Raw genomic sequence first — 18,621 nt, forward strand, 5'->3', positions numbered from 1 at the left:
ACCAATACTAGCTTTTCTATACAGTGGACCAGATTATTACTTTGCACTAATTTCTTTTCAACCAGTACGCCACAAAGATAATGAGGTTTGGATGGCAGTAAAGTTTCCATGCACACACCAGTAAACTAAACACAAGCACGAAAAATACACACTGAATTCGTCCAATTTGTAGAATGAATATTCTTCATGCTTCCCAATTATTTATTAAATGGAGATGGTATTGAAAATGTTAGACAAATAGCTAAATTTTGTGCTAAATGGATGCAACTGACAATATTTTACATATATTAACAATAAACTAGTTTAAAATGTTTCTTTATATTGACACACATATAATCCTTAGCAATAGTTCATTAGCGGTCAGCTCTATTTTTGACTTGTTATGAGCAACAGAGAACAATAGTGCATTGTGTGTACTCTGTGGTGGACTCGCTTAACCAAGAGCAATTTCCTTTGCATGCCCACCATCCAGCAACAATCAATGAATGGTTGGTGAAAATGTTCTTACCACCAAGGAGGGGTAACATTTTAAGCCTGGGAAGACTTTAGCATAAGTTTGCAAGCTAAAAATGTATTGCAATATGTGGAAATAGCAATCCTTGTTTTTAATACAGAGTACAGCTTGAAGTAGCTGGAATAGGATTAATAATGTCTTTAGTGAGTTCAGAGAAACAATGTGTTTTTGTTTACACAATATGATCACAACCCTCTTGCACCCCAGTTTTCACTTCATTTCCTGACATTCATTAAATAATTGTCGTTAATCATAATATTCTCTAGACATTTGTTTTTAAACATTGGTTTTGTGACCAAACCCTTATTTCAGCTCCTCTCACCCCAATTCAATGCGTCTCAGGAGATTCCCGAGGTGTCAATACGCTGCTATTGCTTTGGGGAGGACTTAAAAACTGTGTGCAGGTAAGACTCAACATAGTTCATGTTAAAATTCAGATTGAAGTCAGTTATTGCAATATGCAGAACTAACAATTGCTGCTTTTATTACAGCTGGATATAGCTAGAATAGTATTACTAATTAGCCTTTGGTGAATGCAGAGCATCAATGTCTTTTTGTTACATAATATGGTCATAAACCAGGGGCGGGCTGGAAAATTTTAGCCCGGGTGGCAGAATTAGACTCAGCAGCCTATTAGGAACATTTTAAAGGAATAAAATTGCGGGTGGCCCAGTGACCCAGCCCAAGGTGGCCCACTATGGGCCCGGATCGGGGGGCTAATGCCCCCCTGCCTTGGTCACCTCACCAGGACAGGGGTGAACCTTTAGTCTTTTTAGTAATGAACCCTATATAGGAATAATAAAGCAGCTTCTATCTCGCCCACCTGACATCCTAGGAGGTCAGGAGGCCGTTTATGTCCTTATTCAAGTGTTGCTTGATAAAGCCGACCTCTAACATAACTTGAACCAGTGGGAATTGTGTGCATTGCCCTATTGAGGAAACATATTACATTTGGTTTTTGTGATACAGTCGTATGTTATCCTCATGTTTTGCAAAGTGTTGGGGGACGATTAGTGTGAATGGGTCTTGGGCCCATTCATAACTTAAATTAACCCAGTATGTTTTACTAAAATGTAGAATAATTTTAAAGGTTTTAACTGGTGAATGTTAGATGTTATGAATCTACCATAACAGATAGGGCCCGGTGACTTTTGACTTGGGGGGCAAACAACAAGTGGCCCAGGCCCTTTGAGTATTTTTTACCTCTGGCCTTCTTAGAAATTCACATACATATATGTAATTATATAACACACTTTGGGGCATATTCAATTGACGGAGGGATCGCCGAAAATCCTGCACTCATAAAATATTACCGTTAATACAGTAATATCTCGCTGGATTTCCAGGGAGCTGCGAGCTGAAATCCAGCGAGTAAATTACCGTATTAACGGTTTTCCCGCGCAGGATTACCGTAATAAGGGTAATATTTTTTGAGCGCGGGATTTTCGGCGATCCCGCCGTCAATTGAATATGCCCCTTTGAATGTTTGTTTTTTCCCAGTGAGATATTTATAGCATTACTTGGCGTCCAATTTAATAGGTACATCCTTATCTGATGCCGAGTCTAAAACACAGAGTCATACCTGTGAAGTGCTAACATCAATCTAATATTAATTGAACCCCCCCCCCCCCCCAAAAAAAAAAAAAAACAAACAAAAAAAAACCCAACAACAACAAACAGTAACCTAATTCTAATTATTCCCACAGAAAAACCATAACCCAGCCTAAGGGAGCTTTGATTACAACCCACCCAGCATAATTTAAATCCGTTTTCTGCACTGTACTGCTATCAAGTGATACGGTCTACTGTGACTAATAACAAAAAGCTATAAGCATCCTGAAACATGCTGAGAGGCTGATCTACTCTTGAATGGTAAACCATACAAATACATGATTTGCAAGGTTTACATTCCTGATTTTCCTAAAAATTCAGATTTATACTGCACCATTATTAGCAAAACTAGTAGGAAAATATATAATTATTTTACCATGTTTAGCTCACAAAAAGAAGAATGGGGTGACCTCATTTAACTCAGAAAACTTTAAATCAAAACGGTGATTTGATTTTCTGTGCCATTAAAATCTGACCCCTATTTTTCATCAGCTTCTACTATCTGGTGATGCTGAATGAGCATGAGGAACCTCCACTGGCATAGATTGTACATGGGAAACATCTGCACCTTTTATCCTTACTCTGAGAAAGGGTTTTCTCTTTTCGGGCATGTTGTAAGCAGAATATCTGCTGGCATTAATACAGAGGTAGGATGTATGAGACCGCTCTGTGTCGCTGAAAGGAAATTCACAACATAATTAAATCTAAAGTTGTTTTTCTTAACTGGAAAATAGCAAACTATGATTTTAATATATTGTATAAAAGTAGATACAACAGCCATTTATTCGTCAAGAATTGTATTGATTTTTGCTACATGACTATGGAATTACTTATCCAGAATGCATGGTGTCTGGGGTCTTCAAGATTAGATAATGGGGTTCTTCGCAATTCAGATACCATACCCAAAGTCTACTGACAAGTATTTAAAAATCACTGCCCATCTTTTCCCATGCTTACCAGTGGCATTTCCTCCTCACTGATATGTCTAGCAGTGCTCCTCTCAGTGCAGCATCCCCTGAGCAGCAACAATTGTCTACTATTTATTCCTGCTCTTTCCAGCTACTGCGTTTCTAGACAAGCACTGCCATGACTGTTGTCGAAGTCGTATAATTGGATGAACGAAAGTATATTGGATAATATTGTTTTATCGTGCGATTGCACTCAGTACGCCACGCTACACGTGGCATAACGCGATCGCACGGTAAAATATGCACGCACACACTCGCACTACAACATTTAGTTATATATATATATTTCATATTTATATATATTCCATTCCACAGTGATTTATGAGCAGATAGTATTTAGTTTATTATTAGTTTATATATTATGATTAGATGTACACTTCAGTGTTATTTAAGGTTCAGGTTATAGGAAATGTGTCATGTCTAATATCATTTTAATTCCATATTCATCAGCAGCTGTTTGGTTCATTCGCCGAAGAGATCGCATATTGCATACTCTAGTTATTGATGTTAGGGAATAAATAGTCAGAGTAATACCAAACTGTAAAATGCTAATGGACTAGTTGTAACTGGTTTCTGGGTGGGAGAATCATCTGGAATGTTAACCCTCAGCCTTTGAGGGGGTTGTTTGAACTAGCCTATGACCTGTTTACACACTGGACCCATCTGAAGTCTGGACCTATAGAAGCAAGTCACGTCATCTGCATTGTTCTCTCTGTAACACTGAATGTATATAATTATAGCTTTGCTCCCACTAGCCTCAGTCTACTCTGACCACAGTATTCTAGAGTGATATACTGTCCACTGGTACCCGTGGGAGCGCAGCGAGAGCATGCGAACGCAGCGGTATGTATTTATCTTTTGGTATTGGCTGTACTGTATCATAATCATGTATTGAACTGTTAAATGTTACATCTGCTAAAATAAATTACTTTGTGCATTGGAAACACAATACAATCGCTTGGGCAATGCTTATTTGGAAACGATAGAATTACTTTAATACTGTATATAACATCTAGTAATGATACCCAAACTTCAACGTGTATTAGATGTCACAGCATTTTTATATGGTTTGTATGTTACTGCTTAATCATCAAGAAGACGTTCATAGGAAGAGAAGCAGCAGCGATACCTAAAGTTACAAAAACAACCATCAAAAATACATTCATATTTTACAGAAAGGTTGAAAATAGGCTTCTCTCAACAACAGGTTACATGTTTTAATTGCTGTTCTACCTTTCACTTTAGTCTTTTCCAGCATGTCTATGCAGAATATAGTGAAATACGCTTACAAAGATTTCATCCATATCTACAAAGGATACCTACAACAGCAAAAACTTCATCCAGACAATTCCACATTATTAATCTTAGGATATATGTACAGTAAACAAACACAATGACAGTTTTATAAAACTGACTGATAGGAAGAATAAATCCAGGCTGATGTATGCACACTCTGAGTGAGAGATAATAAGAATCCCCTCGCAGCTCATAACGCGGGCTGTGCTTGGCTAGTCATGCACTATTCCCGGTAGACCATATAATCTCTGTGAATTCCTGCCTGGAAGGGATCAGTTAGCCACATGTACAGGAAGCAAGTCTTAATCATTTGTTTAAATCTGCATATTAAACATGGAACTAGTCTTCTCTTCTCTATGGAGTAAGCAATTTTTACATTTGTCAATAGTTTTTTTTTTCCCAGAGACAAGTAAAATAGAAATGTTTCTGCTCCATTTTCATAAAGGGTGTCTCTAGGCTAAGATCTGGCTATTATGGGAACTCATTGAAGTTTCAATATGATTCTTTAACAGAACCTGGTTGTTTATTGGCCTAGCAAATAAAACTGCAATATCAATTTGGACAACAAAGCAAGAAAGAATAATATACTTCATGTCTGTTATAAAAATCCATCCTTGGGCAGGAAGGATGCTGATGCTTATAATATTGCCTGAAATGAAATGACTACAGTTAGGAAAGTTATTCCTTACAGCTGTTACAAGACTGAAGAAACGTATAAATACAGCAAACTAGTGATTGAGAAGAGGAGACAATTGAGTTTGTAGAATGAACAGTAAGCCAACAGCATGAAGGGCAATTAGCCTATGGTATGCAAATGTGACACAACTGTCCTTGATTTCAAAATTTGGCCCTGATGACCATGACATAATTGACTTTTTATCAATATTGGCCAAATGCATGGTGATAAGTTTGTGTAACATATTAAAGGTATATAAAAGATATAGATGTACTCAGTGTCCAAAGTGGGCCAGTAAACAGCCATACCGTCACCTCTCCTACTTCTTTGATTGTAAAATTATCAAATGCCATTCACTTACATTTCCCTTATCGCCATATCTAAATTTCCATAACTCCACTATATATATATATATATATATATATATATATATATATACACACACACACGCACATACACACACATATACATATATATCATACTTGCCTACTCTCCCGGAATTTCGGGGAGTCCTCACGGACTCCCGGAAGATAAGGCAAAGCTCCTGCATTTGCCGAAATTCACGGCAGTAAATGGAGGGGGCGGGACGTAATTGCGTCACTAAGCTCCGACTCCTTCATTCAATGCCGTGAATTTCGGCTTTATATAGTAGCGGCGGGGCTATGGTGACGTGACACTGTCACTGCGCCCTCATCCTACCCCATGTCACATGGCTTCTCCCCCGGCGAAATAATGTAAGAATATTTAGCTGTTTGTAGCAGGCAATAACTATGGTGCAACAGATAAGTTTGGACTTGTATTTAGTAGGAAGAGCTCTGTAACACATATACTGCTCTTAATATAAGGAAATATATATATATACATATATATATATATATATATATATACACATATATATATATATATACACATATATTTAGTTACCTATCTATCTATCCACACACACACACACACACACTAAATAAAACAAGTCTAGACTTATGTTTTGCACCGTGGTTATTGCTTGCTACAAACAGGACAATGTACGTACATGGCTCCACTACTACCAGTCAATGGCTTATATTATTTTTTTACCTCGGACAAGCAACACTATATCTGCTCTGACTTATATTAGCAAATGTAGTTATTCAGAGTAATAAGCTTCTGTATATTTTACTGACAAAATAAACCCTACTTAGACAGGGCATATTTTACCTTATTCAAACAGTTAAAGGAGAAATTTTAAAATCAATACAAAGAAAAAATAACAAAAGCACAACAAATGTGTGTTTTAGTACAGTACAGTGTTACAGATGAGTACACTAGAAGAGAAAGGCTATTAAAATCATAACCAGAAGTTGCTTTGTATGTAAGATCAGCCAGCCAACATCTGCTGCTATTATGCTCCGTACATTGTATCAACATGTGGATAAGTGTGCACTCCAGTGACATCACTGCTTCTTACTCCGTGAATACTAATGTTACCAATGTACATGGAATGGGACACAATGATCTCAGATATAGCGGCCTATTTATTATAGGGAGAAAAGCCTTAGATTTAGGACTTCTCCTTATTTACCAAAGCCTCTAGGATTTTCGGTGAACCTGTCGTTATATCAGGATGGCAATAGCAGAGGGGGGATACTTAAAGAAAGGCTTTATTTATTTAAATAAAGTCTTTCTTTGAATGACCCAGTTCAAGTACACATTTTAAACATTTTATTATTTTTTATTTATTTAACAAACCTGCGTTAATAGAAAGTATATGTTTTCGTCGCTGGATCATGAATAGACCCCGTCATCTGTTATGGTGGTTTAGTCCTGAGTCTAGGGCTGCAGAGGAGACAAAGTCATCTGTGCACACAGCTACAGTAAACACAAGAACCTATTTCTTGTGATGTGGGCTACAGACATATAACTGCACTGAAAATAGACAGTATGGTAGCGGTTATTGTAACTCCTTTACTACAGAAAAGAGCAGGACTGCCCTGAATGTGAAATATCAGTTAGTTGTTCCACAACATACCTTTGCTCAGCTGCACTGGCATGCTCTCAGACTTCATCATGCGCTGATTCTGTTGCATCTGCTGCGGTGGTGGGACATGACATTGAGTGGGCTCATCAACAGTTTCAGTGGGCAGAACAGCTGTAACACTGGTATTTCTACCACTATGGCTTGTATTATTAAATGACGGTGTTGTCATAGCATTCATTGTTCCCCCAGTAGGGATGGCTGGGCCAATAAGCTTCCGTCCAAAATTAATTAAACTGCTGGATACTTTGTTTATATTAATGGGTGCAATCTTGGTGTTCGCTCTAGAATGAAAGAGTGACAATACACTGGTTATTACATACAAATCAGAATTATTACATTACATAGGGCTAATATCACCTATTATACTGTGGGATGGGATATGATTTTTACAATTTAAATAAGTTGGTAAATTTGTATTTTAATGACAATTGGTCATTGCCTATCATTAGGCATATAACAGGGATATTAGATCAGGGTCAACTTAGTAAAGCAACAATAATGTCCTAATAAAGAATAAGACTCATTTACAGCTACAGTGCCGCTTAGTGCATTTCAAAGTGCACGTTCTGTGGAAAGACCCCTGTAAAATCAATCTGCACATACAAAATGCACATCTGTAAACACTGAAAACACTGCATCTCTTTAGAACCACCCCATTCAATTAATTTAAACGTTTCAATTTTTTCCCTTAAATACAGCTGGGCATACACTCATTTCTGTCTTAAATGGATCATTGGAGACTTTAGTCTGTCTTCATCACATGTGTACTGCCATTGTCACATGTGTACTATCACATTAGTACTGCCATTGTCACATGTGTACTATCACATTAGTACTGCCAATGTCACATGTGTACAATCACATTAGTACTGTCTTTATCACATGTGTACAATCACATTAGTACTGCCAATGTCACATGTGTACAATCACATTAGTACTGCCAATGTCACATGTGTACAATCACATTAGTACTGTCTTTATCACATGTGTACAATCACATTAGTACTGCCAATGTCACATGTGTACTATCACATTAGTACTGCCAATGTCACATGTGTACAATCACATTAGTACTGCCAATGTCACATGTGTACTATCACATTAGTACTGCCATTGTCACATGTGTACAATCACATTAGTACTGCCATTGTCACATGTGTACTATCACATTAGTACTGCCATTGTCACATGTGTACAATCACATTAGTACTGCCATTGTCACATGTGTACTATCACATTAGTACTGTCTTTATCACATGTGTACAATCACATTAGTACTGTCTTTATCACATGTGTACAATCACATTAGTACTGCCATTGTCACATGTGTACAATCACATTAGTACTGCCATTGTCACATGTGTACAATCACATTAGTACTGTCTTTATCACATGTGTACTATCACATTAGTACTGCCATTGTCACATGTGTACTATCACATTAGTACTGCCAATGTCACATGTGTACAATCACATTAGTACTGTCTTTATCACATGTGTACTATCACATTAGTACTGCCATTGTCACATGTGTACTATCACATTAGTACTGCCAATGTCACATGTGTACAATCACATTAGTACTGTCTTTATCACATGTGTACTATCACATTAGTACTGCCAATGTCACATGTGTACAATCACATTAGTACTGTCTTTATCACATGTGTACTATCACATTAGTACTGCCATTGTCACATGTGTACTATCACATTAGTACTGCCAATGTCACATGTGTACAATCACATTAGTACTGTCTTTATCACATGTGTACAATCACATTAGTACTGCCATTGTCACATGTGTACAATCACATTAGTACTGTCTTTATCACATGTGTACTATCACATTAGTACTGCCATTGTCACATGTGTACTATCACATTAGTACTGCCATTGTCACATGTGTACTATCACATTAGTACTGCCATTGTCACATGTGTACAATCACATTAGTACTGTCTTTATCACATGTGTACTATCACATTAGTACTGCCAATGTCACATGTGTACAATCACATTAGTACTGCCATTGTCACATGTGTACTATCACATTAGTACTGCCATTATCACATGTGTACAATCACATTAGTACTGTCTTTATCACATGTGTACAATCACATTAGTACTGCCATTGTCACATGTGTACTATCACATTAGTACTGCCATTGTCACATGTGTACTATCACATTAGTACTGCCATTGTCACATGTGTACAATCACATTAGTACTGCCATTGTCACATGTGTACTATCACATTAGTACTGTCTTTATCACATGTGTACTATCACATTAGTACTGCCATTGTCACATGTGAACAATCACATTAGTACTGTCTTTATCACATGTGTACAATCACATTAGTACTGTCTTTATCACATGTGTACAATCACATTAGTACTGTTTTTTATTATGTGTCACTTTTCTGTGTTTGAATATTTTTACTTTCACGAATTAGTGCAACTGAAGGTGCAAATGCAAAAGAATCCAATTAAATGTATAGGGTCAGGACCTGATATTCAGCAATTGATTTTGAATGGACTCCGCCAATTGGTGTATTTGCGCAAAAAGAGATACAATGGGGCTGATGCACATTAGGACACCAGTTTGAACAGCACATCTGTCAGAGATAGTGGACGTGCCGGCTGTAGTCTTATTTCCGATGGTGGATATGCCGAAACTGACCCCGTCGACACCAAAATGATGACAAGGTAAATGTCGACACACCCATGCTGTCTACACTCGCTCAAAATGTAGACACAGTGTTTGTCGACAGTAGTAATGTCTGCATTAACTGAGCAATTCCGGTAGCACAAAACAGTTATAGCACATAAATAAAAACAGTAATAACGTTTAACCCACCCAAAACACACAAAAACATGTGCTGGCAGACATGGTGGCAATACAGCCGCCAGCACACAATTGGTTAAAAAAAACAACACACGCGTAGCCCCCCCAATCAGATTAACCCTAGTGCTGCTACCAGCAAAATCAGGGAGACAAAAAGCATGGGGTCCCCTGATCATACTAGAACCAGACTAGGCTTTGCCAGCCAGGGCAGGTGGCACTATAGCAGGGGAAGCCAGCCCTATAAGATTTCATTTTTGCATAGTCGTAAATAACCATTTTATTGTTATCCTTACAATATTTCAGCAAAAGAAAAATAACATGCTACGTTCAACTGCTGATCAATCCTCAATATACAGATACTGACATATAGGTATTTTTATTCTTATATCCTCCCCAAAATGTATCCAACAAATAGCAATACTAACCGTGACCTGTTCATCAAATCGAGTCCACGTGCTCTGTAGTAGTCTAAGTTTTGGTGGAACTGATAACTTACTGGCTTTGGGTTTTTCTGTGAATAAAAAATAGAGAGTATTAGTCATTATATAATACTCAAAGCCTATTCCTATTGTAAACAGTCATTGAAATGATCTGTTTTAACATAACTATATTGTACAGTAAAACTATATATATATATATATACACACACATACACACACACACACACAACAAAGTAAACTACCACAATAAAATCTATCCACAGTTGCATTGCACAATAATCTAAATAAATATCTGCATGTGAAACCACTGTTAATTCAAGATACTCTTCATCTAACACTAATAATAACATCTATCATCCTAAATCTAGACTTATATGACAGACGTTCAGAAGTAGGCAGCACGTCAATGTCTGGAATGTTATAAACCATAGGGGTATATTTGAAAGAGACCACATTCCTGACCTAAATCTGCTTTGCATCACAGTGGTGACTTTTTGATATAAGATACTTACTGGCTTGAATTAGATAAAAAATTGTCCTACTTAAAGTATATAAATGAAACCTAATGTATATTGTAGAAATAAAAAATACATAAAGAATAATGTTGAACATTCATAATAAACAATTGGAAAATCATTATACAAAGATAAATAAATGCTGTAAACAAAATTTGTTTTAAATAGTTAAAACAATAAAAATGTATCACCATCCTCATGTCTTGCTATGAGAAATCTATCACAAATGATAAACTGGAAAGTAAAGTTGTAGTGTGAAAGTTGTTTCCATATTTAAGAAGAATTGCCTTAGGAACAACTTTCATAATATAAAAGTCACAATGAAACGGAAATGGATAATATAGATCTAACAATATTTTTGAAATTATATACAGGGAAACTCCTTATAGTAGTAAACGCCACAATTTATTTCTACAAATGACAGATTACAATGTAATGTGGAAAAATATCTACTTAACGTAGATATATGAGAGCAGGATATCTGGCAGTGGATGTTAGTGAGCCCCCGGTACCTGTATGTTGGGAGTATCTCACATGGGACCCTATTTTTCCTTCGGAGAGAACCCGGTATGGCTCATTCCTGGAGAACAAGATATCTGTGGTAACCTAATGCAGAACAACGCCCCCACGTCCAGCTATATAGCTCTAATAGTACAATGCACTCAGACTTTCAACTGAAAAAACTCAGCAATCTGGGCTGGCAGGGTAGGACTGACAGTCGGCAACACTGCTGCCCTCCTTGAAACCACAGGCCCTCCAGGGTGGAGGTCTAATTACTATTGAGGTCCCTCTTGGAGCAGAAGTGAGGAATTTGGGATCAGAAGTGAGGAACATGTTTTTATTGCAGTAGTGCAGCATGTAGATTATAGACAATGTAATATACATTTTAAAAATATTTATTCCTTACTTTACTTTTGATAGTAGGGGATAAAGGACAAGGATTCTTGTACATTTGCTGGTCCTTCCATAGAGAGCAAAAATCCATACCAGAAGATTAATAATTGTTGTAGAGTTGTAACACGTTTGTTTGAGACAAGTGGCATGGAGTGCAACTTGATTCACAATGCATGACACACCAAGCCCACTCAAGGGGCCCCATACTAACATACCCAATCTGCTGAATGAGATCAGCTAACTGGTGCAATATGCAGGCCCGGCGCTCCCATTAGGAAAGGTTAGGCACTTGCCTAGGGCGCCGGGCTCTGGAGGGCGCCACAGTATTCTAAAATACTTTAAAACTGTGCGGCGACCGCTGACCATACCTGTCCCGGCCGCCGCACAGCATTCAGATGGACGGGGAGGGGGGGGGGGGGGGGGGGGGAGAGGCTATTTTGTCACCACCGCCGCCTCTCTGCTCCGTCTCCTCCCCTCCACTTACTAGTGTCAGTGAGTGGAGGGGAGGAGACAGAGCAGAGAGGCGGCGGTGGTGAGACAAGGTAAGGGGAGGAGGGAGGAGGGCGGCGATTTTTGCGCGGGGGGGGCGCCGCTTTTTTAAAAATGCCTAGGGCGCTGTGGACCCTAGCACCGGCCCTGGCAATATGGCACATGTTCTCCCCACCAATATGTGCTGTGTCGTGTCATCTGACTCATATAAACATGCGCCATCTATATTTTCTACAGTGTGACAACAATATAAATTTAAAAGATAAGGTAAAATACACAATACCAGACAACAGATTAACAGTAAAACAAAGTCTATGTTGATGTAATAAACCAAACGGAAAGTTGTTCTGGCCCTCCAGTGGGCTGACACTGCACAGGACATGAAAACTATCACCTCACTTTACTTTTGCAGTGAGATGGAAAACAGTGTACTACTGTACTTAATATCTAAATAAAATAACTAGAGAATGAGGGAGGTTATTTGTTACAATCTTAGAATACCCTGCATTCTATTTGTAGACTCCTTTTAAAATATATTTTATTTTAATGACTTTATTGCTAACTATAAGATAAGCATGTGATTTAGAATTGTGAGGATAATAGACATAGGCACAGAATACTTTATTAGTTTGATGAAAAAGATAGCAAAATACAAATAGAGAACCCCTGATTGGAGGAGGACATGATCTGAGATCAGAAGTCTACGTTGTAGGTATTATTGGTGATATATGGTGGACTGTACTGACATTAGCTAATTGCACCACCTTGGTCATGGCACATATCTCTGTCTATTTCAGACATGTAGGATCGTGTAGGATCATTTACCAACTGTAAAACTACAGTGCAAATTCTCTTTTCTGATGACCTGGACATGCTTGTCCCAACTGCACCCGATTGAATGGGGAAGTGCATGGATCTGTGGGACAAGGTACACAGGTCAATAAGAGGAGCAGGGGTATTTATTCTGTGCAGAGTATGGATTATATGCATGAAGACGCTTACTTTTGCGCAAAAGTACAAAAACAAAATTTTTTTTTTTGGGGGACTTCATTATTAAACTACTATGAAGGGGTGAAGAATACGCATTTACAGGAGCATTCCCTGCATTGTGGGAAGGAACAGCTATTCTATCCCAGCACTTAGGGGCATATTCAATTGTGGACGGGACCGCCGAAAATCCCGCGCTCAAAAAATATTACTGTTAATACGGTAATCTCTCGCTGGATTTCAGCTCAGAGAGCTGCGAGCTGAAATCCAGCGAGTAAATTACCGTATTAACGTTTGTTCCGCGCACGATTACCGCAATATCGGTAATCGTGCGCGGACCGCAGGATTTTCAGCAATCCCGCTGATAATTGAATACCCCCCCTTAGAATGGGTCTTGTCTTATGCTTTTAATGGGACAAATGTTCCAGTTGCAAAGGAAACATTTGTAGCCAATGTAATAAAAAGCTTGAAACACACAAAAGTTACAAATGTAGTAAAGACACTTTCAATGTCCTCTCACTCTCATGATTAATAAAAGCCATAAACGTGGTTAAAACAAGCAGTACTTAAACATAAAATTAAAAATGTTGAAATGAATAAAATAGGTATCCTGAAAGTAACAGTGAGTAGGACTTAATACTCCTTCCACCGTGCACAATTTCAGGCGTATTAGCAAACTGGCAAAGTTAAGACTGATTCTCTTAAGCCAGCTCCAAGGACCATGCGCTAGACCAGTGGTCAGAAAACAGGCGTAAATTATCCCAAATGGGGTCAAAATGAAATTCCTGGGGGTAATGCTGCCGATTCACATGCTGTCAGTTGGATTGTAGACCCCTTTTAAATGTGAAATTGCTGTTGTACCAGAAGAGCCTCAAGAGTTGGCAGAGGCACTTCTTGAGCTTCGATGCAATAATGAAGCACGTATTGCATTTGAAAACAATGCAGATCTGTCATATTTTTGGATGTCAACAGCTGCAAAGGCATTCAAAATTGCACGAGGAGGCAGTCAAAATGTTTCTGCCTTTTGCAAAAACCTACCTTTGCGAACAAGGATTTTCCACTCTAACGAACATAAAAACAAAGCAGAGAAATCGATTGGACTCTGAAGACTGTATCCAAATTGCTCTGACATCACAATGCCCCAATATTGATGCTCTCCTATCAAAAATGAAGCAACATCATTTCTCCAAAACCTGAACTTTTGACATTGAAGCTTTCAAAGAAATTTTGAATAGATTCAATAAAATTTTGAATACCAATAATTAATCATGATTTCCTTCCTTTCAACTCAAGGGGGTAACGTCGGCGTAACTAAATATATTTTGGGGTAAAAGGTAAAAAAGTTCCCTGACCCCTGCGCAAGTCAGACAAGCAGCACATAAAGATACATTGCAGGTCCACACTTTAAAAGACCCATAGTAGGTTTACATTTTTATAAAGACATCTGGTTTAATGTTGTGTTTGAGCCTTGACTACCAATCTCAAGGTCGGAATCAGTAGAGATGTTTTAGCAGCGAGTAAATAAATGGGCCTGGCAATATCCTCTAACACAACTTGTCTCACAGCATTCCCAAGGTACGTCAAAGGACCTCTGCTTTAGCACTTGTATCTGCCAGGCTTACAGGCCCTGTAACTGTCATTGGCACCAATGTTATATACCTCCACCCAAGGTGTCTGGCTTTATTCCAAGCCAAAATGTGAATGGATTGTATAAAATATAAAAACAGAGCTGTTTTCAGCAACATTGCACTGTCTTCTCTATGCCTCAAAAATTATAGACTTGTCACGGGCAAAAAATATTAGTTTGCTACCTACCAGTAAATGTCAAATTCTCTTATATTTACAGAGAATATTAAAACCTTGGTGAAGGTAAAAGTCTATTTGTGAAAATCCTGAGATTGCCCCTGATGCAAGACACTCATATTTAAAACCACTGAGCACAGGAGAAATCTGTAATCATTTCAATTAACACAAATAAATTCATAAGTGCCTAAATAAACAACACCCCAAACACATAAGATAGTGTTTAATAACTGATGCAACGTTGAAAAATGGCCTATTATAAGACATATTTATCTTTCCCAGCCAACATTTTACTTCTTTTTGAGATATGAATTGCATAGCAAGTTAAACTTTAATAAAGCTGAACCTTTTAAGACATCAATCATGCATTCATTTTCAAGATCTACATATAATTAAGACAACCTGAGCGCTTGTAAAGTAAATAACAACATTATTGACTGATTACAGATTAGAAGGTGTTTGATAATATTACAAACGCACATACAGTGCATGGCCACTAGATGGCAGAAATAGCCTGTCTTTTCTTACCTCAAAAGTGATTCTGTGGATGCATCTTGTTAGAAATAAGGAAAACATTGTAAAATTCATAAATTTGTCAAAAACCACTGTACAAACTTGTAACATGTAAACGTTACAGAGGTCCACTATTTTCAAGTCTTTAAGGTATGGCTGTGAGATGTAGTGGGGGTAGCGTACAGACAGATGGACCTTTGCAAATTAGCAAGCTTCAGTTTGTGCTGCTTGTGCCTTTTTTCAGTCAGTGTACAATGGAACAACTTGTATTTCTTTTTATAAAGGTATTAAGTGTTGTATAAAAGGAAGGGAACATTGCTTTTATTTTAAGTGTCATACTGTATGGAGTTTGTAATTTTAGCTGCACTGAGGAAGGGGGGGTGCAGAGATGTATAAGTGTGTTTCACTGCAAATTGTATCATCTCTGGAATTGAAATCAAAGTCTTATGCTACCAGGCAAACTAAAAAATTGTCTTCATGTATTCCCTTGTGCACCAAATCTTATTTTTGAGACGTTGTCACACAGTTGTGCATGTTATACAACTATTTATCAACTATTAAATCTGTCACCTAAGCCTGAGAATTTCTACCTAACTGTTCTATATGTTAGGAAATTTTTCTTTAAAGGATTAAACTGTAAAGGGTTAAAGGGATGCTAATTTACAAATGATTTATAAAGTAATAAAATCAATCTGAATGGATTTTAACTTACGTAAGTGTTGCACTTAATGCTTTTTAGGCTCGAGATCAAATCGGATTTATTTATCTTTAGTGTAAATCTGCCGCACAACAGTGTGAACCCAAAAAGTCTAATTGGAAATGTACAATGTTTGCAGTGGATAAGCACCCACATAGTTAGTTAATCCTAAATGAGAAATACTAAACTATAAAGTACAATGTTATAGTTATAATGTAAATATAGAGGAAGCAATGGTGACAATGTCATTTTTATGTGTCACGTAAAGGAGAACATGCTGTAGATTATGATGGCATGATTGACGTCTTTCCTTTTCCAGTACGCCAGTGCGCCTTTATATGGTAAAGGACTAATGTTTAATTATCCCAAAATCCTGGTTGGGAAGATGCAGGGTTCTAAAAAGTGTGACACCCCTCTAATAACATAGAGGCTTCAAATATTCCAAACACACCTGTCAACTGCCCCTAATTTTCAGGTACAGTTCCAGATTTTAGAGATTTGTCCCTGCAAATATCCCTACTTTTCAATATTGACCAAGTACACATTTATAGCACATATAACATCACTATGACACTCAACCCAACATTTACCTAATAAGTCTTGCTAATAACAAAAATAGTCACACTCCCCCTTTGTATAAAAGGTGGCTGCCTGTCTCCAGGTGAGCAGATGATAAGTCTGGTAGATGTAATAATAATCATTTGTAAATGGAGAGGGTAGCGAGAGTGTAGTTTATCATTGTATACAACACTTAGTATTGCTGTGAAGTACTATCTGTAATGTCCTGTAACCATATCTGCTCCTCTATACCATCCGCTGCCCAGAAACGTACCGCTATCATATGTACTGGCGCAGCACGCTTATTCGCAACCCAGATCAAGCGAGAGATGTGGCGGCAAATGCCAGCAGAAGCTCCCACCAGCATCAGGACACACAACATGGGGCGCTGTCATTCCAGCAAACAGCGGAAGATGATATAGAATATAAAACTAAGTGCACAAAGTATATTCATTTCTCGATAAGCAAAAATGTAAAATGTATATGAAAATAAATACAGAGGATGTGTAACTGTTTTATGCTGAAGACTAGAAATAATAATTTACAGTACTCATTGTAACTTAATATAAAACAGTGGCATCACACTAAATTTGACTACAAGTTTCAGGCTTATTGTATATATTTATTATATATATATACGACAAGTTTTAGTTTTTTCCTGAAATCAAATATTTAGAAACCCCCCTCTGGAACGGCTGCGTTTGCCTTGATACAGGTCTGAGAAGCAAATGATATACGCGTTGGAAAAGTTATCCTTACACTACGGATCAGCATGCATTGTTACACTCAGTGCTACAAACTCCATTACCCACCAAAGCCAAGAGCTGGCGTGCACACACAATATATCCTATCCGGTCTCTTGGGCTTACCACTAAAACCAAATTAAAATCTACATTATACCACAAGCTTCTGAAACCAATCTCCAGCAAATGTTTTCCGATTCTGCTGCAGTGTTGTCACTGTTTGACTTCATAGACTTGTTACATTTCCTTGTACTCCCTCGGAAGGAGTTGGCAGGTTACCTGGAGGTATCACAAAGTGAACAGGGAAACAGCACTGTAGCTGGTGATTGAATGAAGAAAAAACTTTGGCTGCAAACAGCCTGGCTCAGCTCCAAGTGGTAGATATTTCTGTTCTATATTAATAGTAAAAGACCGGCTCTTAATGGAGACAAAACTGTTAATATAAATTTCTGCAAACTGAGAAAAAAAACACACACACACAACACTTAGGTATTTTTAAGCTGCAGTCGAATCTCTTTTAGTTCTAACAAAATAAAGGCAGCATTAAGCTTCTTGTTATTGAAAACAATGAACAGATAGATCATATGGTGCACATGTGTTTTCAAAGGATTGACAAGCAATTCAGGACGAGAAACACAGATCTGCCATCTAAGTGCTCACATCCATTATTAGGAATAATGATCCTACCTGAATATATGAATAAGATGCAAGTATTACTTCAGCAGGGCAATTTACATTCCTGTGAGGTTTGCTGGTATTAAAATGAGCTGTTTACAGTATGGGGAGATTAAAAAGTGCACTTGAAATGCAATTTTGAAGGTATAATGGAAAACGTGAGAACAAAATTGAAGAATTATTTGAGAAAGAGACAGAAAAGTCCCTTGTTTTCTGTGCCATCCCTCTGACATGAATACTTGTGTTTTAACCCTTCTGCAAAAAAAACCACTCAGAAAAAAAATAAAAAGATGTGTAGATCCCCAAATCACCTGGCTGGATGGCTTAAACTATGTGACTTAAAATAAAATACAAAGTTTTACTTGACAGTGCAGGTTAT

The 18,621-nt window shown here is 37.7% G+C and overlaps 1 protein-coding gene across 1 annotated transcript in view; it reads right to left on the reverse strand.

The window, feature by feature from the left end:
• TBC1D5 (TBC1 domain family member 5) overlaps window positions 1-18,621 on the reverse strand; it is a 317,866-nt gene that overhangs the window by 100,357 nt on the left and 198,888 nt on the right. The window contains exons 15-16 of the mRNA XM_075212315.1: window positions 10,354-10,439; window positions 7,071-7,360 (exon numbers count right to left, since the gene is read on the reverse strand). Of these exons, the coding sequence (XP_075068416.1) occupies window positions 7,071-7,360; window positions 10,354-10,439 (376 nt within the window). The remainder of the gene's footprint in view (window positions 1-7,070; window positions 7,361-10,353; window positions 10,440-18,621) is intronic.

The sequence above is a fragment of the Mixophyes fleayi genome, chromosome 5 (genome assembly GCF_038048845.1).
Source record: "Mixophyes fleayi isolate aMixFle1 chromosome 5, aMixFle1.hap1, whole genome shotgun sequence".
NCBI lineage: Eukaryota > Metazoa > Chordata > Amphibia > Anura > Limnodynastidae > Mixophyes > Mixophyes fleayi.